Here is a 22,393-nt window from a genome sequence, read left to right as displayed (position 1 = left end):
CGTGTGGTGTGGTTTCTGTGCAGCCTGTGTGCCACACACCCCTCTCCCCCCCCCCCCCCCCCCCCCCCCCCCTCTCCACCTCTGAGCTGCGGGCTCCTCCCACACGCACAGAGTTTGCTTTCTCGACTCCGTTTTTGCCCCGGACAGATCCCAGCGCCCATCAAGGAAATGATGCGCGCTGGCAAACGCGACTGAACGAAAAGGCTTGGCCGTTCGGCTTCGGATGCTGCCTTTCTAGGAAATCGTGTGGAGATAGATAGAAGCATAAGAGCTCAGTTGTGAGCGCGGATGCAGCCGAGCCCACTCTCGCTGTAGACAGAGCAATATATACGGCTCTGGCAGAAAGCATGCATCGGTTTCCACTTTCATCACGGCTTTCTCCGCTGTCTCCTGTACAAAGTAAAGGATCTGAGGTGGGTGGAGCAGCTCCTGTGACGATGTTTAAGGTGGCGCCGTGTGATCCCTTGAAGGGATTCATGCTCACTGGCTAGGTACGACCTTAAACAGCAGAATTATGGAATAATATGAATTATGATTTTAGGACGTCCACAGACGTCCTTGGCACTCCTCGTTACTTTTTTTTAGGACGTCCACAGACGTCCTTGGCACTCAATGTGTTAAGACCTTCAATTTCAATAATAATTTAATTATTTTAAGATGTATTAAAATCTTTTAACGACCTGCTGCAGATATGACGTATCACCTAGGTTTGTTCATTTAATCAGTCAATTATGTTTTTCTTGTGCCTCCCCACACCTCCAGGTGGTGCAGCCGTACTCCACCGTGGGCTACATGGACCGAGACGACTTCAGGAAGCTGTTTGACGAGCTGGATAAAGATCGCATGAAAGAGGTACAATTTAACATTTCATTTCACTTTGCGATCTGTAATATACAGCAAGGGAATAGCTCGCACAACTCCAGGTCTTAGGCAGCTCAATCGGTGCAGGTTGCAGGGAGATCACAGAAACAGAGGTAGGCAACAGCACTCGAATTAGAGTCAATCTTGAGGTTTTTTTATTTATTAAGGGCAAAACAGACGCGTTTCAGCCTTAAGCCATCATCAGCGTACATAAGTGTACATACATGTTCTGATGTACACTGATGATGGCTTAAGGCTGAAACGCGTCTGTTTTGCCCTCAATAAATAAAAAAACCCAAGATTTACTCTAATTCGAGATCTGTAATATATGCCACTGAATCTCTGTGTGTGTGTGTGTGTGTGTGTGTGTGTGTGTGTGTGCGTGCGCGTGTGTGTGTGCGCGCGTGTGTGTGTGTGTGTGTGCGTGTGTCCACAGCACCCTCCCTTGCCCCAGTACAACTCTCCAGTCCTGCAGAAGCTCCAGATGGTCTTCAGTCACTACTATTTCACTATAGTCGGCAACGCGGTGGCACTGGCCAACGTCATCTGCATAGGCGTAAGTTACACACACACACACACACACACACACACACACACACAGACCAAGCTGACTAACATACCCTATAATGTTTCCTTTGCGTGTGTTTCAGACCGTCCTGGTGTTGAACGCTGACAAGTCCATTGCCGAGAGAAACGACTACAACATGGAGGTTAGCAGCTGTTGTGTTCTTTGTGTTTTTTTTGTCATGTGGACGTTTTGAAGTTGGTTAATGATGAACACTCAGCTCACATGCTCTGCTGCCTTGACTCAGGGTGCCGGTCTAAGCCCTTGTTACACGGCCCACCCTTGTATACACAGGACGCCGAACGTAAGTAGAGCTTAAGCGTGAAGCAGGCACAGGCTGAACTGACACCTAACCGTTCACACAAGAAGCCTTCTCTTTTCCTCTCACAGTGCCTCCTCGGCGCGCCTTGAACCCCGCCCACAACAACTCCCATTGACTTCATGTCTGGCAGCTTCAAGCTGGACTGAATCCTGAACGATCGCTCCAGCGCGGCTTCGGCGTTGCTTCGCCGTGGCGTGCGGCCGGTGTGAACGCTCTCACCTGTTAACAAGGACGCCGGAATGAAACTGCGTGGCTTCAGCGTGTGGCTTTGGCGTTGCTTCGGCGTGGCGCGCGGCCGGTGTGAACGCTCTCACCTGTTAACAAGGACGCCGGAATGAAACTGCGTGGCTTCAGCGTGTGGCTTCGGCGTGGCTTCAGCGTGTGGCTTCGGCGTGGCTTCGGCGTTGCTTCGGCGTATAGTGTGAACGGCCACTAACTGATTAACACCGCGTGTGCTTCTGTGCTGCAATCCAATCCTCTGTGCCGATTTCAGCTTAATCACAATAATCACAACTCTGTCACTGTGTGTGTGTGTGTGTGTGTGTGTGTGTGTCTGTGTTGTCAGATCTATATAGCTTAAATTCAAACAGTGATTAATTAGTGCGTCTGTAATCTGAACACCTTTACAGATTGGAGAGAAGAACCTGTTTTCGGAAAATATATTCTCCGTTTGTTTTTGCTCATTCTTAACACATTCACTGCCAACGACGTGTTAACACGTTTTCAATATCCAGCTGTTGACTGCCAACGACGTGTTTATACGTAAAAAAAAAATAGATTTTTTTTTTTTGACGGTGGATCGTTGATCTGGCCCTTTTGCATCTCCTATTATAGTGTTAGAGCCGCCGGGCGTGTGCAATCCATTCCGCCGACCCACTGAGTGGAGACGGTGCTCAGACTATTGAGAGCCAAGCAAGCCAAGACAGCAGCATGGAAGCCATTATCATGAAAATGGATGGGGCGAAAACGCTTTCGCTTTCGCCTCGGTCCTGGCTGTGGGGGATTGCAAACTTGCATGGTGGATTGCGGATGGAGCACACTTTGAGGCACGCAGCGTAAATATGACCAGAGTTGCAGGGGCTTCATCGGAGCTCTCGGCCAGGGCTCCGGGAGGCGGGCGAGTCCAGCCGGGCTTCCTCGGGGAGCGGCCAGGCACAGCCGCACAGCGGCAGCGGGGCAGTGAGACTGTGACAAGCTTGTGGTGCAGCAGGCCATTTTGCCTTGCAAAATAGCACCAAATTGGAAACAGCCATAAAAGGCTTTTAGAATGGGATTTTCAACCCATTCTTTTTTGTTTATTTTTCGCTCTAATTTAGAGTAATTTAATTTCTATTCAGAAATTTATTTGAGAGGTCGAGAGTATGAGAAAGTGCATTTGCACAGGTAGGAAAGTGCTTGTGACATGGCGCTGCAGCCAAGAAGAACGCCCACGGAGGGAGGAGTTGAGCAGAGGGGAGTTTCCTGCTGTTATGGAGGAAATTACTGTTCAAAACTATTGTTTAGGTCTTACTGATGCCAAAAATGAATGGTTAAAGTGACTGTTCTATCGAATTTCACAAAAAGCCGTTTATCTCTGAGTAATTTTTCTCACGCTGAAACCATGCTGTATTCAACTGCTAATGCTTACATAACTACTAACTCTACAAACTAACTCTTTTAGACAGAGAAAGCACACATTCTATTAGTTATTTTTAGATGATTGGTGTTCACGAAGTATTAACAGAAAAGAATCCTCGGCTGTTGTAAAATGAGCCTAGAATCCTCAAAAACCCCCCTGGCAGAACCTACCGACAGCATTGAAAAAAGGCTGGCAGTCAATGTGTTAAGACAATCTGCTTCACAAATGAGTTGAAGTGAATGTGAATGAGCCCGGCCTAAACTGACCACTGTCCCCCATTGGCTGCCAGGTGATCAACTGTTGCTTCATCATCTACTACCTGTCGGAGATGTGGCTGAAGATCTTTGCCTTAGGCTGGAGAGGCTACCTGTCCTACAGGAACAACATCTTTGACGGCCTCCTCACCATCCTGCTCACGGTAACGTGGCTGCACCTGCTGAATACCTATGGAACTGTCGCGTTAACTTGACTCAGTTGTTCAAGGAATACACAGTTTTGGGGGGATTGGCCCAAAATCATCCATGTGTCTCTGTTAACTCTACCAAAAACTTTTCATATTCCTTTAATGCAAATAAATTCAATTTCAATTTCACTCATTGCATTTATTTCCCCCATTTAGGCCCTGCAGATCACCATATTGGCCACCTACAGACTTCCATTGTAGGTTTCTATTTTACTCCCTTCATAAATGTTTAGATAGATAGATAGATACTTTATTGATCCTTTGCAGGAAATTCATGTGTCACGTAATGCAGCCACATTCAACATGTCAGGACAAAAACAGGAAAAACATGAGGACATCGAAAACATGCAGCAGGGCACACAAAAAGTACTATCAAGCACTAAGAAAAAGGTGCAGCAAATAATAATGTCAATAACACTAAAGTGCAAATTCTTGCATAAAGTGACTTACAGTATCTAGATAAAGAACAGGCACCACTGGCCAACAAGATAAAAAAATATAATATAAACAACAACATCCACATCCACACACAACCACTCACAAGCACACGCGCGCGCGCGCGCGCACGCACACACACACACACACACACACACACACACACACACACACACAGCAAAAAAACCTACAGTAAAAATAATAATAATAATATATATACATATATATATACATATATATATATATATATATATATATATACACCCCAGTACATTGCACAGTTATCTAAAGTGCAGAGAAGTGCATATATGCACAGCATATAAAGACATTATTTAATGTGTTGATTAAACAACCTAATAGCAGCTAACAGGAAGGACTTTCTGTAACGTTCAGTCCTGCACTTGGGTGGGATCAGCCTACGACTGAAGGTGCTCAGCTGAACCACCTCCAGGGCATGGAGTGGGTGAGCTGGATTGTTCATGATGGAGTGGAGTTTGGAGAGCATTCTCCGCTCTGCCACCTGCTGGATTTGCTCCAGCTCAGTCCCAGAGGTGGAGCTCGCCTTCCGGATGAGTTTATTGACTCTGTTCTTGTCCGCGGAGCGAGCACCCTCCCCCCAGCACACCACCCCAAAGAACAGAGCACTGGCCACCACCGACTGGTAGAAAGAACACAGTAGGGGCCTACATATTATGATTGCACACCTGACTTGACACTGTATGTGTGTGTGTGTGTGTGTGTGTGTGTGTGCGCGCGCGTGCGTGCGTGTGTGTGTGTGTGCGTGCCTGCCTACGTGTGTGTTTGCGTGTGTGTACGTACGTACATGTGTGCACGTGCATGTGTGTGTGTGTGTGTGTGTGTGTGTGTGTGTGCACGCACCACAACAGGGACCCAACAACTCACAGTCTGTCTCTGTGGGAGATGGTTCGCCTGGTCAACATGCTCATCGTCTTCCGCTTCCTGCGCATCATCCCGGATATCAAGGTACAGGACATGCTACAGGACATGCTACAGGACAAGGTACAGGACATGGTACAGGACATGGTACAGGACATGGTACAGGACATGGTACAGGACATGGTACAGGACAAGGTACAGGACATGGTACAGGACAAGGTACAGGACATGGCTGCATGTCCAAAGCTCAAGCTGCGCTGACACTCAACGACCTCATCACAAATAAGATCGTGTCATTTTGTGTCCCTATGTGTGTTAAGCTCCAGACACGTGGGCCAACAGTCGGCCATCGGTCAATGTCGGGCCGTCAGTGAGCGACTGTGGCCCTACAGTAGTTTTTGCGGTGTGTCCCGCACCGTTTGCCCTAGTCATCCCGCTCAGCCTGTTAAATCGTCAGTGAGAGAGATCGCTCCGATTGGCCGGTCAGCTGGCCTTAAGCCCCTGGAGCCTGTCGCTGTATGATATCGCCCGTTTCGTTTCGTGCGCTTTCTCCATATTTTCCTAGCTCCGCCTCTTCCGTTTTTCCTCCACAAGCAAAAGACCAGGCAAACGCTGACAACGTCAGCGCCATCTGCGACTCTTTTTATCAGAGATATTCTGGATTAGAAGTAGCTATATTACTAAACCGTCACAGCACGCACAAAACCTTCTCACTTTTCAACGTCATCCCTACTGTATCTGATCATTCCAATACACATTTTCACAACGATGTATCATAACAACGGTTTGTATATGTGCAGTACTAGGTCTCACGCAGGCACACAACGTACGTGCTAGTTGTCGTCTATAAAGAGCTGCAGGGATGACGTATTTTTGTAGTCAGAACGCGGAAGTCCCGGACTTCCTGGTTCTTCACTGTTTCTGTCTATGAAATTTTTGAACGGGTTTTTGCCGCGATACTTCTAATAATCTCTCTGGGCAACGCTGGCTTAATGAAACGCGAACCAGAGTTCAGTCGGATAATCTTCACAGATGAGGACCACTTTCATGAGTTTTGTAGCGTAAATGCGAGCCCTAGAAGTAAAAAGCTCGAGCTAAGCTAATCCAGAACTACACACTGTCGCATAGGCTTCCACGTCACGTCAGCGCTCAACCTGGACTGTTGTTGGATGTGTGCACTGATTACCCCGGGCTGAACGGGCTGAACCAGGTGAGGGAAAGAGAATTTCCGTGTTCGTCCTTTGAAGTGATGACGTTATTGACGTATATATCCCCATCGACTCAACAGTGTAGTCTCATTTAGCCGTTTGCTAGCTAGCCGCCCTTTTAACGGCACGTAAAAGCTTCAAAACTCATAAAAGTGGTCTTCATGTGTGAAGATGATATTACTAAACACTGGTTCGCGTTTGATTAAGCCAGCGTTGCCCAGAGAGATTATTAGAAGCATCGCGCCAAAAACCCATTCAAAACTCCCATAGGCGAAAACAGTGAAGAACCAGGAGTGTTAGCATCGATGATTTCCGGACTCATCCCTGCGGCTCTCTATTGCGGTGTTTTTCTTAATGCAACTTTTCAGCCCCCGACACAGGCGACGCATGCTAGTTCTTAGATGGCAGTCTGGTGTGTCTGGGCCCTGATGCATACCTCATTTTGTTTCTCCAGCTCATGTCTCTAGTCGCCAGTACGCTGCTGGACCTGGTGAAAAACCTCCGCGCCTTTGCCGGAGTGCTGGTGGTGAGTGACGTCATCACACACACTGTCCACATCAGCATACGGCCATACAGTTGGTGTGCCATGTTTGGTCATGTTTTATTTAGAATTAGAAACATACATTCATTTATTAATTCATTCATTCAAGAGTTTCATTCCAAAGTGAGACATCTACTATTTGAACACATAGCTGCTCTTTACTGTAAAATATTGCATTTTATTCAAAGTATTCGCAATATTAAGAGCTTTGATTTAGATTTAGAGGAGCAAACATACAGAAATGTGTCCACACTTGCAAAAGTGCCTTAATATAAATATATTAACACATTGAATGCCAGCCATGTTTTCATTCCTGTAGGTAAGTTGTGCCAGGGGTGTTTTTGACGATTCTGGCTCATTTTACAACAGCCGAGGATTCTTTTCTGTTAAGAATTCATGAACACCAATCATCTAAAAATAACTAATAGAATGTGTGCTTTCTCTGTCTAAAAGAGTTAGTTTGCAGAGTTAGTAGTTATGTAGATATTAGCCGTTGAGTACAGCATGGTTTCAGCGTCTGGAAATTTATTCAGAGATAAATGGCTTTTTGTGAAACAGTCACTTTAACCATTCATTTTTGGCATCAGTAAGACCGTCAGACATTCTAAACAATAGTTTTGAACAGTAATTTCCTCCATAACAACAGGAAACACCCCTCTCATTCAAACTCCTCCCTCCGTGTGTCTTCTCCTCCTTCCTCCTGGCTCTAGAGCCAGGAGGAAGGAGGAGCGTGTCAGAAGCGCGTTGTGCTGCCTGCCTGTCTGTCTGCGTGCCTGCCTGCCTGCTTGCCTGCGTGCGGGGACGAGTCTGAAATGGATTACTGTAAAATCGCCAAGCCATTTCCTTGAATGGCTTGCTCCCGCGGTGTGTGTGTGTGTGTGTGTGTGTGTGTGTGTGTGTGTGTGTGTGTGTGTGTGTGTGTGTGTGTGTGTTCGCGCGTTGATCCGCGGCTCTGGGGGGAAGAGATCTCTGTCCGTTCTGTGTGTGTGTCCGGGCTTCTGACTGTAAAATCGCCAAGCCATTTCCGCGGGAGGCGGCTGCTTTTGGGTCCCGTGGCTCGGTCTCTGTCGCCACTTAGTGGTCGGTAAAATAGATTACACACATGCTCTTGCTCCAAATAGTTATCTCGAAGATGTAAAAGGGGTTGATTGATGTCCCACCGTCAAAAAAAAAAAATGTTTATGTAAGACGAGTTAGCTCGTCCTTGGCACTTAAGCGCTGGATTATGTAAGACGAGTTAGGTCGTCTCTGGCACTTAATGTGTTAATAATAAAAAAATAATATAGTGATGATAAAAAGGAATATTCCTGACAATGACTTCCATCACAGACACGTATTTGTAATATTCATTGATATGGGTGATGCATTCAAGGAGAAAAACAAAATTATTATTTTTTTAAATCAAAGTGTAGCATTTTGGAGTGAACCTGCTACTGTACTTTCCTAACAGCAGATCCCTCCTCTCTCTGTAGGTGGTGTACTATGTGTATGCTGTGATTGGGATCTGGCTATTTGAGGGAGCAATTACACCACCATCAACACACATGAGGTATAGTGATATAGTGAACACACATGAGGTATAGTGATATAGTGAACACACATGAGGTATAGTGATATAGTGAACACATGAGGTATAGTGATAGTGAACACACATGAGGTATAGTGATATAGTGAACACACATGAGGTATAGTGAACACACATGAGGTATAGTGAACACACATGAGGTATAGTGATAGTGAACACACATGAGGTATAGTGATATAGTGAACACACATGAGGTATAGTGAACACACATGAGGTATAGTGATAGTGAACACACATGAGGTATAGTGATATAGTGAACACACATGAGGTATAGTGAACACACATGAGGTATAGTGATAGTGAACACACATGAGGTATAGTGAACACACATGAGGTATAGTGAACACACATGAGATATAGTGAACACACATGAGATATAGTGAACACACATGAGGTATAGTGAACACACATGAGGTATAGTGATAGTGAACACACATGAGGTATAGTGAACACACATGAGGTATAGTGAACACACATGAGGTATAGTGATAGTGAACACACATGAGGTATAGTGAACACACATGAGGTATAGTGAACACACATGAGGTATAGTGAACACACATGAGGTATAGTGATAGTGAACACACATGAGATATAGTGAACACACATGAGGTATAGTGAACACACATGAGGTATAGTGAACACACATGAGGTATAGTGATAGTGAACACACATGAGGTATAGTGAACACACATGAGGTATAGTGAACACACATGAGGTATAGTGATAGTGAACACACATGAGATATAGTGAACACACATGAGGTATAGTGAACACACATGAGGTATAGTGAACACACATGAGGTATAGTGAACACACATGAGGTATAGTGAACACACATGAGGTATAGTGAACACACATGAGGTATAGTGAACACACATGAGGTATAGTGATAGTGAACACACATGAGGTATAGTGAACACACATGAGGTATAGTGAACACACATGAGATATAGTGAACACACATGAGATATAGTGAACACACATGAGGTATAGTGAACACACATGAGGTATAGTGAACACACATGAGGTATAGTGAACACACATGAGGTATAGTGAACACACATGAGGTATAGTGAACACACATGAGGTATAGTGAACACACATGAGGTATAGTGATAGTGAACACACATGAGGTATAGTGAACACACATGAGGTATAGTGATAGTGAACACACATGAGGTATAGTGATAGTGAACACACATGAGATATAGTGAACACACATGAGGTTTAGTGAACACACATGAGGTATAGTGATACCTCCTTAATATAGTTTTACTTTTCTTCTCCTCTCTCATCTACTTAGCTGGTTTACATTCAATAAAATGTCTCTCACTGATTTCTGATTTCTCTTTCCCTCGCCAAGAGGAAAGAAGCTTCCTCTCACAATACTTAGCCTGCACATTTTAAAACGGACAGTAAACGCTTTCTTCCTCAGTCCTCATCCACCACGTTATTGAAGATCCATTGCATTTACACAGGAGCCAAATGTGTGTCTCTGACCACGTCTGGAGCTGGTTTGGGTGATCAGATCTTCAATGCATTTCCATGTGTGATCAGAAAACACCGTGAAGATCTGTTAAAACGCAGGGGGAGAGGAGGTCCAAAAAGCGAAAGCAGTCAAATACATAGAGACAGTCCGCATGTGTGGGAACGCCCACAAAATGTTAAACGGCTGGCGCGCGAGTGGGGTAAAACCGCCCATATATCTCATGGGCTGACTCACCAAAAGACGGTGCTGCAGCTTTAAACTACATGTTTGGGGGTTCTAGAGCAGAACACAAGACGCCTGCTCAGATGTGCGTTTACTGCGGTGGTTAAATCCCCGATCGTGTCTGCCTGGGCTGGGCTATCAGCTAAATTCTAACTTTGCTGAATGGATAGAACGGGGGTTTTTACCCCACCCTGACCACGCCCCCAGCCAGGCTGAGCCAGCTAACCCAGCGTCTATGACGAGACGTGGCCTCAACCTATACCAAATGTCGAAAGCATGATACCGTCCATACAGATGAGCTTTGCTCAATAAGGGTTGAGTAACATAGTGCAAAACAAAGTCACTGGTCAGCACAAAATCAACGTGCTGACACAGGCAGAAAGAGGCTACAGCACTTAATGTGCAAATTAAAGCAGGCAAATTACAGCGGGGCTAATTAGTCCCTGGTTCTTAATTGGTTCTTAAATGTGTGTGTGTGTGTGTGTGTGTGTGTGTGTGTGTGTGTGTGTGTGTGTGTGTGTGTGTGTGTGTGTGCGTGCGTGCCAGTATGATGTCCAATTCCAGCATGGAGAACATCACCTCTAACGTGAGCTTTGCATGTGGCACGTATGAAGAGCTGGGCTACTGGGCCGACAACTTCAATGACTTCGCTGTGAGTAACACAACCATCCAGGAGAGTGTTAAAGGATTTAATTTGATACCTTCCCTCTCTCTCCCTCTCACTCTCTCTCGCTCTCCCTCTCTCTCTCTCTCCCTCTCACTCTCTCTCGCTCTCCCTCTCACTCTCCCTCTCTCTCTCTCTCTCCCTCTTACTCTCTCTCTCTCCCTCTCACTCTCTCTCGCTCTCCCTCTCTCTCTCTCTCTCTCTCCCTCTTACTCTCTCTCTCTCCCTCTCACTCTCTCTCTCACTCTCCCTCTCTCTCTCTCTCTCTCTCTTACTCTCTCTCTCCCTCTCACTCTCCCTCTCTCTCTCTCTCTCTCTCCCTCTTACTCTCTCCCTCTCTCTCTCTCTCTCCCTCTCTCTCTCCCTCTCTCTCTCTCTCTCTCTCCCTCTCTCTCTCTCTCTCTCTCTCTCCCTCTCTCTCTCTATCTCTCTCCCCCTCTCCCTCTCCCTCTCTCTCTCTCTCATATTGCATGTATGCGGTTTTACAATGAAAGATCTGGGTAGTGAAATGGGACTTTGTTTTCCAGCCTTTCTTGTTGTATTTAGTCCACACTGTTTTGATAGCTTTGTTGTTTCGAGGTAAGTGTACAGTAAATAGTCAATTCTGATTGGCCAATGTTTGCATTCTGAGGTGTGTTATTGATGAAGAACACACTGCTGTTTCACGTCAAACTGACTGGCGCCACCTTGTGATAAAATGACTGCTGCTTGCTTACTTTTAAACACTCTCTCCGGTCTCTCTCTCCCTCTCCCCTCTCTCTCTCTCCGGTCTCTCTCCCTCTCCTCTCTCTCTCTCCGGTCTCTTTCCCTCTCCTCTCTCTCTCCCTCTCCTGTCTCTCTCTCTCTCTCCCTCTCCTCTCTCTCTCTCCGGTCTCTTTCCCTCTCCTCTCTCTCTGCTGTCTCTGTCTCTCTCTCTCTCTCTCTCTCTCTGGTCTCTTTCCCTCTCCTCTCTCTCTGCTGTCTCTGTCTCTCTCTCTCTCTCTCTCTCTCTCTCTCTGGTCTCTTTCCCTCTCCTCTCTCTGCTGTCTCTCTCTCCTGTCTCTCTCTCTCTCTCCGGTCTCTTTCCCTCTCCTCTCTCTGCTGTCTCTCTCTCTCTCTCTCCTGTCTCTCTCTCTCTGGTCTCTGTCTCTCTCTCTCTCTCTCCCTCTCACCCTCAGGCTTCCATCGTCCTGCTCTACAACGTCATGGTGGTCAACAACTGGCAGGCCTTCATGGACGCCTACAGCAGATACACCACCGAGTAGGAAACCACACAGCCCAGCCCACCCTTAATCAACAGCGCTTGTTGTTATTGTTGTTGTTGATGCTGATGATGATGATGATGATGATGATGATGATGATGATGATGATGATGATGTTTCTTGGCTCCCTTCCAGCTGGGCCAAGGTCTACTTTGTGTGGCGCTCATCTTAGAGGTAGGAGTCACTTAGACCACATGGGTCCATTCATATAAACGACTTATAAAAGTACTAATATACCAATAAACCACAAGGCCTGTGAGGCTCACGAGAGAGACTGAGGGAGAGGGAGAGAGAGGGGGAGAGGAGGAGAGAGACTGAGGGAGAGGGAGAGAGAGGAGGAGAGGGAGAGATAGGGGGAGAGAGACTGAGGGAGAGAGAGGAGAGGGGGAGAGAGACTGAGGGAGAGAGAGACTGTGGGAGAGGGAGAGAGACTGAGGGAGAGAGAGAGAGAGGAGAGGGGGAGAGAGACTGAGGGAGAGATCTGCCCCCTCCCCAATCTGCATTGTTTCAGGTGGATTATGAGCCAACAAAGTAAATAAAACAATATTGTTGCATTAATGTATGCATGCATCAACTGAATCACTCATCATAATAATAAGCTCTATTATCTGTCTTCCAACAGAACTTCACCTATAAGTGGGACCGCAGTCACAGCTGCTCAGTGACAGAAGTGGAGCGGACCAATTATGAGACTTCTGTTCAGCTCATATTCAAGTAGGCCCACCTCATGCTTATTGTTTTGTTAGACAGACACTGACATATTTGAATGGTGGTGAGCGGTGAGATACTTTTTCTGATCCCCTTTGAATTGTGCCATGAAGTACACGTGATTTCTCCTCCATTTAAAAGAAGTCAAGAAAGCCGCAGTTTGTCGTAAAACTGAAACGTAACGTTTAGTTTTGTATGAAACCGCTCAATCAACTACATCTCTCGTCTCGCACAATAATACGTCACGCCAACACGTCACGCCAACACCAACATGGCCTGGCGGGAGAGACGTCACTTACGCGACTGGTTGTGTGTCGTCTTTCTGATTTATAACTTATCGTGCCACAGTTTTATGACAAACTGCGACTTTCTTGACTTCCAAAGTTATCTTTTTAAATTGACAAACATCATGTGTGTATTTCATGGCACAATAAAAACAGGATAAAAAAAAAATTCACCGCCATTCACCACTCTTTTTTTTTCAGACACCGGTGTGTGTAGGCCCCGCCCCCGACCGGAAGGGGAGGGACTTTGGATCTTTATTGGCTTAATTAGACTATGACTATTAAGTCTGTTAAGTGACTCATCATTCCTATTCTCTCTCTCTCCCTCTCTCTCTCTCTCTCTCTCTCTCTCTCTCTCTCTCTCTCTCTCCAGAGAGCAGGTCCAGGAGCCGACAGAAGAGGAACTACTCAGTCAGCTAGACCAACACCCTCACCTGCACCTGCACTGGTGACACACACACACACACACACACACACACACACACACACACACACACACACACACACACACACACACACACAGCACTTGTCTGCCAGTACCCAGTCACAGAGGAACCATAAGTTTGATGACTGCCTACTGTGTGTCAGAAGATCACCTGCGCTGATGGAACAATATCACGATCTATCTATCTTATTATTATACAAGGGAGCAAGTGGGCAATGTTCTGTTTGTTTCCATTCTTGTCCCACTGATGATGTCATAGGAGGCGTTGTGACATCACTGATGATCTCATCGGTGATGTAATAAGACTGATGATGTCATCAGTGATGCCATAAGAGCAAAATCATCTTATGACGCACACACACGCACACACCCGCGCGCATGTAAACTTAAGGGCAATAACATTTTGTGAGCAATACACACACACACACAGACGCACGCGCGCGCCAATAGGGCAGGCGGGGCCGCGCAGCAGCCGAGCTGCATTATGCGAGCTGCGGGGCCAGCTCGGCGACCTGCATGTCGGGGCGAGGCCGCGCAGCGGCTGAGCGAGCAAACCCGCGCAGAGCGCGCGAAATGCCTAGTGATCTAAATTACTACTAGTTTGTTTTATATTGTTTTACTTGTTACTTTACTATGTAGCTACCACTGAATCCAGTAGGAAGCAGATATTTCTCATGTACTTCATCAGTAAAACCACTGCAAAGCGCAGATTGGAGTTCTAGCTCTACAAACATTTGTCAGAGGCAGAGCCGCTGTGGATACAGAAATACTCTTGATTAGTTGAGCTATGCTAGGGACGGCTGTGAATCAACGTTAGTTTGGAGACCTAATATACCCAGTGGGCCACAGAATTTTAAAAAATACAGCTTGAGTTCACCCAAAGCTAGCAGCTAGTCCGACCGGCGGTGAGATGTCACTGTTGGGGAGATTTGGTTGATCAACATAGTAGCTACATAAAATAAGTACAACCAAACGTCAGATAGGTCGCACCACCGTGTTTAACTAGGGTTTATACCTTTAACATTACAATCACAGCTGAAAATGACAACAGAAATAAACAATAAACAAATTGTGATATCTCCACAATTTAAATCAGGTGTCGACCCGGAAGTCCCTGTTGTTATTAACGCAACGTCATGGCGATTGGGTCTAGAATAGCCGTTAGATACAGTCTGTCTGTGTGGGAACGTCCACAAAATGTTACTACGGCTGGTGAGCGAGACTAGACGACGGTGGGGGAAAAACCCCCATATATCTCAATGGGCTGACTCACCAAAAGACGGTGCTGCGGCTCTACACTACAGGATTGGGGATTCAAGAGCACATAGACGACGACGACGTCTGTTCAGAACAGATGTGCGTTTACTGCGGTGGTTGAATCCCGATCCTGTCTGCCTGGGCTGGGCTAGCAGCTAAATGCTAACTATGCTGGCTGGGAAAGGATTTCCCCCATGCTGATCCATTTATCCGCGCGTCTATGACGAGACACTGCCTGAATGTATGGTGCTTGTTTACAAAGATTCAGCACATTGTACTTCTGAAGTATTTTTGTATTTTATTTTTGTATTTTCTCCCCTCTCACTGGATGTAGTCAGTGCAGGATCTCCCTAATTAAGGACTTAGTGGAAAATGAAAGCTTGTTATAGCCTCTTTCCCCTCTGTGTGTGTGAGCAGGATTGAGGTCACTGGGGTGCATGCTAATATCGTGGCTGTATTTTGGTGGATGGTATCATTATGCAAACCACACAGTCTTCAGAAATTGTTAGTATTTGTTGTAAAGCCAGTGTGTTATTTTAAGTGAGATTCAATTTTCACCTAAAAGGGGAAAGCTTGCTTCTTGTCAGTGTGTTTGTTATTTATTATAAACAGAGATCTTTAAACTGGTGGTGTGTTTGTTTGTTTGTTTGTTGTTGTTTTTGTTTATTTTTTGTTGTTTTTGTAAATACAATTCAAATGCATTTTGTATTGAGAGAAAAAAGAGCTAAATAAACTGCACAGAAACAAGTTGGGATGTTCTCCTTGTACCTTTGTTAACATGAGACAGGGCTCACTTTTCTCATCATCACTGATGACATCACTGATGACATCATCACTGATGACATTGTCACTGAACTTATATAGCCTCACCCTTAGGGCAGGTAATTAGGGCACTTAATCTGCCCTAATCTTTAAAAAAATCCGGCTCCGTCAGGTCACCCGTGCTCTTTACACTTCCTGAAAGTTTCAGCCCGATTGCACGTACAACGGCATGGCTGTGGCCAAACAAGATTCTGCTCACTCACTCACTCACTCACTCACTCACTCACTCACTCACACACACACACACACACACAGAAACTTATATTTTTTTTTATTATTTCCCAGTTTCATTTGGAGGATTGTGCCTCCACCTCTTGGAGTCGATGGCTTCCACAGTGCACATTGTGACATTGTGCCCCAGCTCCTCTGGACATAGAGGATCAATATTGTGCATGAATGACATCACTGGTCCACTCTGCTGAGGCAGAGCGTGCACCTGATGGGGGTCAAGGTGGAGAAGATAGAGAAGGAGAATGCAGGTACTGGGGGGCGGGGGGGGTACAGGATGTACATTTAATGTCCAGTGATCAATCTATACAGTACATTTGACTGTTACTAATTTTTGTATTATGTTTATTTAATCCTTATACATGGCCATTTTGATTTGCAATAGACTCTAACACTTGCTTTTTATTATTTGGTCATTCTACAGGTGATCAGTAGCCTGTACTACGAAGCTAGTTTAATGCCTTATCCGAGTAAGTTTGAGTTTAAACCTGGTTTAGCCGTACTACAAAGCAAGTTAACTTTCAATCACCATGGCAACTGACGCTGCAAAGCTAACCTGGTCGCGACCAGGTTAGCTTCAGAGGATAAGATCAAAATCCATGACAGACCCATATAATCGGCTCTCTGAAGTCACTCACCGTTCATATAAGATCGCCATATGAAAAATAGATTGCAGTCAACTGAGAATATAACAAGAAAAACATTTGTGGCTCTGTAGGCTACATAATTAAATTAAGCCTACTTACCACTTTATGTCTTAACAGCTCAACTATGCGTGGAGATATGATCACTATTAATCACTGCAGCGCATATCATAGGCTAAACGGAGCCTCAAATGGAGTGAGGGTGATATTCTCCTACATGCCAGAAAAGCCTATACATATACCGTAAATTCCGGACTATAAGCCGCACCTTTTTTCCCGTTTTTTGGCCTTTTTTGGCCCCTGCGGCTTATATAACGGTGCGGCTTATCTATGGATTTTTTCAAAAAAAAAAAAAAATCTCTCTTTTTTAGCACTCTTTCTAACTATAAATCCTATATAACTATAATAAGTTTTAATTTCCTCTCTTGCCCTCTTTTCACCACACTGTATGACACTGTATGACACTGTGTGCACTGTAAAAAACAACACAGGTGGTGTTGTATTATGTTGTTTTGTTGAAATGTTAATAAATGGGAGCTTCCTCTACAATCCCCTCTGTGCATGAACCCTTACATATGGTAATTAAACATTAAAACACAAAAAAAAAAAAAAAAAAAAAAAAAAAACATTAAAACACCCGCGGCTTATAGTCCGGTGCGGCTTATATAAGAAAAAAATAGTCAACTTTGAAGGTGCGGCTTATACACCGGTGCGGCTTATAGTCCGGAATTTACGGTAATATAGATGGGATAAATATGGGATAGCCCCAATACTAAATATGCAGGCTTCTTGCATGTTTCAGCTGGAACTGTGTCCTGTAGGCTGTATGCCAATATATGAGCAAAAATAGGCTAGTTTTTATCAATGAAAAGTATGCCCGCATCGTCTCAATTCAGTCCAGCAGTTTTCTCTTTTATATTAGGATATCATTATTATAGCCTATATATGAATTATTCGATCAGTGCAACCACACACACATAATGAGTGATAGAGATCATTATTCATTGAGCATGCTTTCTAAATCTATGGTCTAAATAGGCTTACAGATTGTGGAAATTTATAGACTGAGATTACACATTTAATGTACATTTACACTCGCACAAAGCTGTAGGAGACAGAAATCGCTGATCAAAGTAAATCAAATGAATGATGTGAATACAAGCGGCAGCTTTAGACAGTCCTTCCCCCAACTATATCCAACGCAGATTTTCATTCTGCCATAGGTTACATTAAATATCCGCTAAAATCTCTGATCCCACTGTGGCTGCGCTTTTTCATTCAATGAGGAAATGGGTGTGGAAATGGGTGTGGGCGTGGATCAACTCAGCTGTTCATAATGTGATTGGCTAGCGCACCTCTTTCACGTGGACGCGCGCCTGTGCACGAGGGAAAAAACGTGCGCTTGCACAAGCAGATCCCAGGTCCACTTACCTAGTAGAAAACCAGCGTCGTAGTATCAGTTAACTAGATAGCTTTGATCCTGTTCAGTCAAACCAGATCAAAGGGACTTATCGCGGATCTGTTAAACTAGCTTCGTAGTACAGGCTCCAGGTCATTCATTGTCAAATTGAGATTTGTTTATCTGCACTTGAGCCTCATGGAATTTCCTTTTTTGGTGCAGATGCACTCACTCTAACTTATTGTTAGTCAAGTCAAGTTAATTTGTATAGCCATAATTCACAAGCATGTCTCAGAGGGCTTCACAGAATGTCTAGCTAAATCTAGCTGACACGAGAATAGCAATTACAGTAGTAGTAATAATAATAACAACATGGTTGAACAATCTTATGATAGAAAGAGACATGGGGAAGGGGAGTCAAGTCTTTTTTAGGATATATATCATCTCTTTGTTTTCTTGTATACAATATTTCTTTCTTATATTAGTATTATAATAGTATTTGTTATTGTTGTTGTGCCTTATTGTAGATTCACATTACTTTGGCATGTATGAATGTATGGGGCTTTATGTGTTGGGTGGAATGCCACCCGTTATATTCAGACTGTCAGACCCTGATTAGTTAATACGCGTTGATCTGCTTGATCTACTCAAAGAATACATTTATAATAATATTTCACTTAAAGATGGAGTGCCTTAGTTTTTTTTCAATTTCAGTAAGCTGTTGAAATGACACACATACTGTGTAGACTCTGTAGAGGGACTATCCAAATAAAGTGTTAGCGCCTGTTGTTTTCAATGTTGTCCTACAGAGTGACGAAGGGAGAGGAGGTGGCAGCAGCTCTCAGAGCAGAGCTGAGCACCTCCAACACTGAGCTGCAGCTGCAGAAGAAGAATATGGAGGATCTGGTGAGGGAGAATGCAGGTGGGTGCGACCTCCAACCGTTAAGACCTGGAAAATACCCAATTCTTTCCCCAGACATCTCCTGACATTTCCAGACCTGTGTAGGAACGTAGGAGCCCTATACCGTAAACGTTGACTTGACTTGTCTGACTTAGATTGTCTGCCTTTAAATTTGAGGATGTTTTCAGCCACACTGGAAGACGCCAACAACAAGAACAAATCCATCAAAGTTTTGTTATGATTTGTCTCTGTGCTTCCAGCTCAAGACTCTGCAGTGTCGTCCCTCAGAGACCGAGTGACCAACACCGAGAGGGAGGTGGAGGAGCGGAGGATGGAGGCAGCAGCTCTCGGGAGCCAAGCTGAGCGCCGCCAATGCCGAGCTGAACGCCACCAACACTGAACTGCGCCTGCAGGAGAAGAAGGTGGAGGATCTGGAGAGGGAGGAAGCAGGTGGGACTCCCCGGGGGAGCTGGTGCTCACACCTAATACTGTGTGGAGCACCGCTACTGAAAAACTGTCGTCTCTGGAGACATTTGATTATAATAGAGTTGATCCAAAAGCCGGTACATTATTTTGTTGTGTTTCATGCCATATTTACTCGTGCTGAAACTATTCTGTGATTAATCGATTAATTAGAATTTTTTATAATCGATTAACTGTTCATTTATCAAGTAAAAATACCAAACATTTCCTGGTTCCAGCTTCACACAATGTTAAGACATTTTAAGAACTTCTTCTTCTTCTTCTTCTTCTTCTTCTTCTTCTTCTTCTTCTTCTTCTTCTTCTTCTTCTTCTTCTTCTTCTTCTTCTTCTTCTTCTTCTTCTTCTTCTTCTTCTTCTTCTTCTTCTTCTTCTTCTTCTTCTTCTTCTTCTCCTCCTCCTCCTCCTCCTCCTCCTCCTCCTCCTCCTCCTCCTTCTTCTTCTTCTTCTTCTTCTTCTTCTTCTCCTCCTCCTCCTCCTCCTCCTCCTTCTTCTTCTTCTTCTTCTAGCCCCATGACCAACACTAATAGGGAGGTGGATGGAGCAGCAGAGGAAGGAGGCAGCAGCTCTCAGAACTGACCTGAGCGCCTCCAACACCCACCATAGAGCCACAGACACCCAGCTGCAGCTGCAGAAGAGGAAGGTGGAGGCTCTGGAGAGGAAGAACTCAGGTGGGACACCACTGTGTTCTTTAAAGCGCTATAATAGGCTTCCTACAGAGTTTCAATTAAAAAATTCCAGACTTTTTACAGACCTTATTTCCTTGATGCGATTGGTTTTCAATACAGTTGACATAATATTCATCGTCTTGTCTCTACTAACTCATCATGGATGATGAAGATTATTCTCCGCTGACAAAAAAAAAGAATATTAGAGGTGAGAAACATTGGGACATTATAACAATATTTTTGCATAATCGTGCGACTTTGACCTGGAAAATACCCAATTATTTTCCCAGATTTTCCAGACCTGTGTAGGAACTCTGTATATACATTATATATACATTATATATATATATACATTGTATATATTATATATACATATACAGTGTTGACTTGACTTGTTAAAGTGCTGCTTGTCTTGATGTTTTCAGCCACACTGGAAGACAACAACAACAACAACAACAACAGCAGCAAAAGCAAATCTATAAAAGCTTTGGTGTGCTTTGTCTCTGTGCTTCCAGCTCAAGACTCTGCAGTGTCGTCCCTCAGAGTCAAGGTGACCAACACTGATAGGGAGGTGGATGCGCTGCAGACAGGTAAAGAGAAGGTTTTTTTTGTTGCTCATATGAAAATATGAGACTTCATGCGGAGCTTCATCTTCCAAATCTTACAGCGACATTGATGGCAGCTAGATGTTTGAATTTTAGTTTTTGCCTTCGTCAGATACTTGTTACAGCATTGGGAAATGTTTCTGTGAGGAGACTAGGGCCCTATTTTGTCGATAGCGCACGATCTAAGCGCATGGCACAAGTGCATTTGCGGTTGTGTCCAAGTCCACTTGTACGTGCATGTACTAATGGTGCGTTCCTTTATCGCAAAATAACTGGGATGTGGAGGCTAAATTACATCACATCCGTTTTGTTAGCGTTCCATTTGCAGAAAACTTGAGCTGGGAAGTTCACTGTTCATTGGTCAGATCCAGTCGCTAGCCAGGCTAGCCATTGTTAGCCATTGTTAGCAATAACAATTGACAACATGGCATTTCGCGCATACAAACACTGCAGCCTCATGTCCACACAGATAGATGTTAGGCAGTGCTGTGTGTACAGCTGATTTAATGAGACACAAACAAAACAGAAGTGCTAAACAACATTACTACGATTACTACTACTGTTGTTGCGCGGCGCAGCCATCTTGGATTTTTGAGGTTGGGGCTGCTGAGACTCCTACGAGTTTGGAATGGGAAATACCAGCTCTGATGATGTCACCGCCCAACTCATGACCTTTGAAGTCGTAAGATTACCAGTCCCCAGTTATAAAGGAATGCACGATTAACTAACGGTCGGTAGCGTTAAACCAATCAGAGGCCACCCCAAATTCGAACTCACTCGACCCCGGGAAAAGCCAACTACCCACAGGGTTGCCAGATGGGCGGGATTTCCGCCCAATTAGGTTGGTTTGGGGTGGGAAATGGGCCTTGGGCGGATTTACACTTACAGGGCAACTTGTTCCCATAGATCTGCCTTTGTTTTTGGGCGGTTTTGTGTGCGTTTTGGTGGGGTTTTTTCCAAAAGCCAAACCACTGATGAGAGAGAGCCACTGATGGTCTTGAAGACTCCGTCCTGTCCATACTGTCCAGAAGTTTAGACAGACTACTATACACACACACACACACCACCACAACAACAACAACAACAACAACAACAACCATGTCGACACCTATCAATAGTGGTTGGTTGCTGTTTTTGAACTCTGTTATGCTGTAGTATCTTTGTGTGTTTAACTGCCTGTAGGAGCCACTTTCTAACTGTTGTCTGTTCTTTCTAAATATACATGCTGTCTTTCTTTGGAGCGGTCTATAGGAGGCGGTATAGAGCTCTGTGTGTTTACCATTGCATCTTACCAACACCCTGATCATGGATTGATCTATCTGTATCTATACATGTTATGGATGTTAGGTAGACATATGAAAAAAGGCGAGACACGAACACCGGTGTCAAATAAAAACACATAAACTGGAGCCTTTGCAGTGTGCAAGCTTTATTTATTTTTTCTATTTTTTCATGGATGTTAGGTAGGCTATCAGATACTCCTGCCAATGCCCTGAACCCAGTCACTGTTCTCAGAATTGGAGTGCTTACTGTGACTGCCCATTGCTTTTATCATCTTTATTGCTCTCAATTTCATTATATTACATTACATTCAGTTTCAAGTTGATTGGAATTCAGTTTCAAACTAATACATTCAATTTCAAATGATGCTATTCATATTCAGTTCTTCAATGCAATTATACAAGTTAAACAATACAAATTGAAATGATGTGATTCAAATTCAGTCTGTTAATACAATTGTTCAAATTGAGCAACACCCCAATAATATTTTGTTCTATGAAGATCTCAACAGTGAATATATCAGCGCTTCTGTTTTTATACGCAAACACCATTTTATT

At 44.5% G+C, this 22,393-nt stretch overlaps 1 protein-coding gene across 1 annotated transcript in view; it reads left to right on the top strand.

Annotated features, from left to right (window-relative positions):
* LOC310771574 (two pore channel protein 2-like) overlaps positions 1-13,558 on the top strand; it is a gene marked incomplete at both ends in the record, with an annotated part of 28,262 nt that extends 14,704 nt beyond the window's left edge. The window contains 14 exon segments of the mRNA XM_083664159.1: positions 763-852; positions 1,298-1,417; positions 1,512-1,571; positions 3,656-3,784; positions 3,986-4,026; positions 5,152-5,248; positions 6,824-6,895; positions 8,383-8,459; positions 10,756-10,861; positions 12,031-12,113; positions 12,250-12,266; positions 12,269-12,288; positions 12,737-12,828; positions 13,480-13,558. Of these exon segments, the coding sequence (XP_083520285.1) occupies positions 763-852; positions 1,298-1,417; positions 1,512-1,571; positions 3,656-3,784; positions 3,986-4,026; positions 5,152-5,248; positions 6,824-6,895; positions 8,383-8,459; positions 10,756-10,861; positions 12,031-12,113; positions 12,250-12,266; positions 12,269-12,288; positions 12,737-12,828; positions 13,480-13,558 (1,083 nt within the window).
* Between the last annotated feature and the right edge of the window lie 8,835 nt (positions 13,559-22,393).

This window comes from Poromitra crassiceps, assembly GCF_964638095.1.
Source record: "Poromitra crassiceps genome assembly, contig: HAP1_SCAFFOLD_833, whole genome shotgun sequence".
NCBI lineage: Eukaryota > Metazoa > Chordata > Actinopteri > Beryciformes > Melamphaidae > Poromitra > Poromitra crassiceps.
Note: the sequence above shows the minus strand (reverse complement) of the source record. Positions and strands in the feature narration are given on the sequence as shown.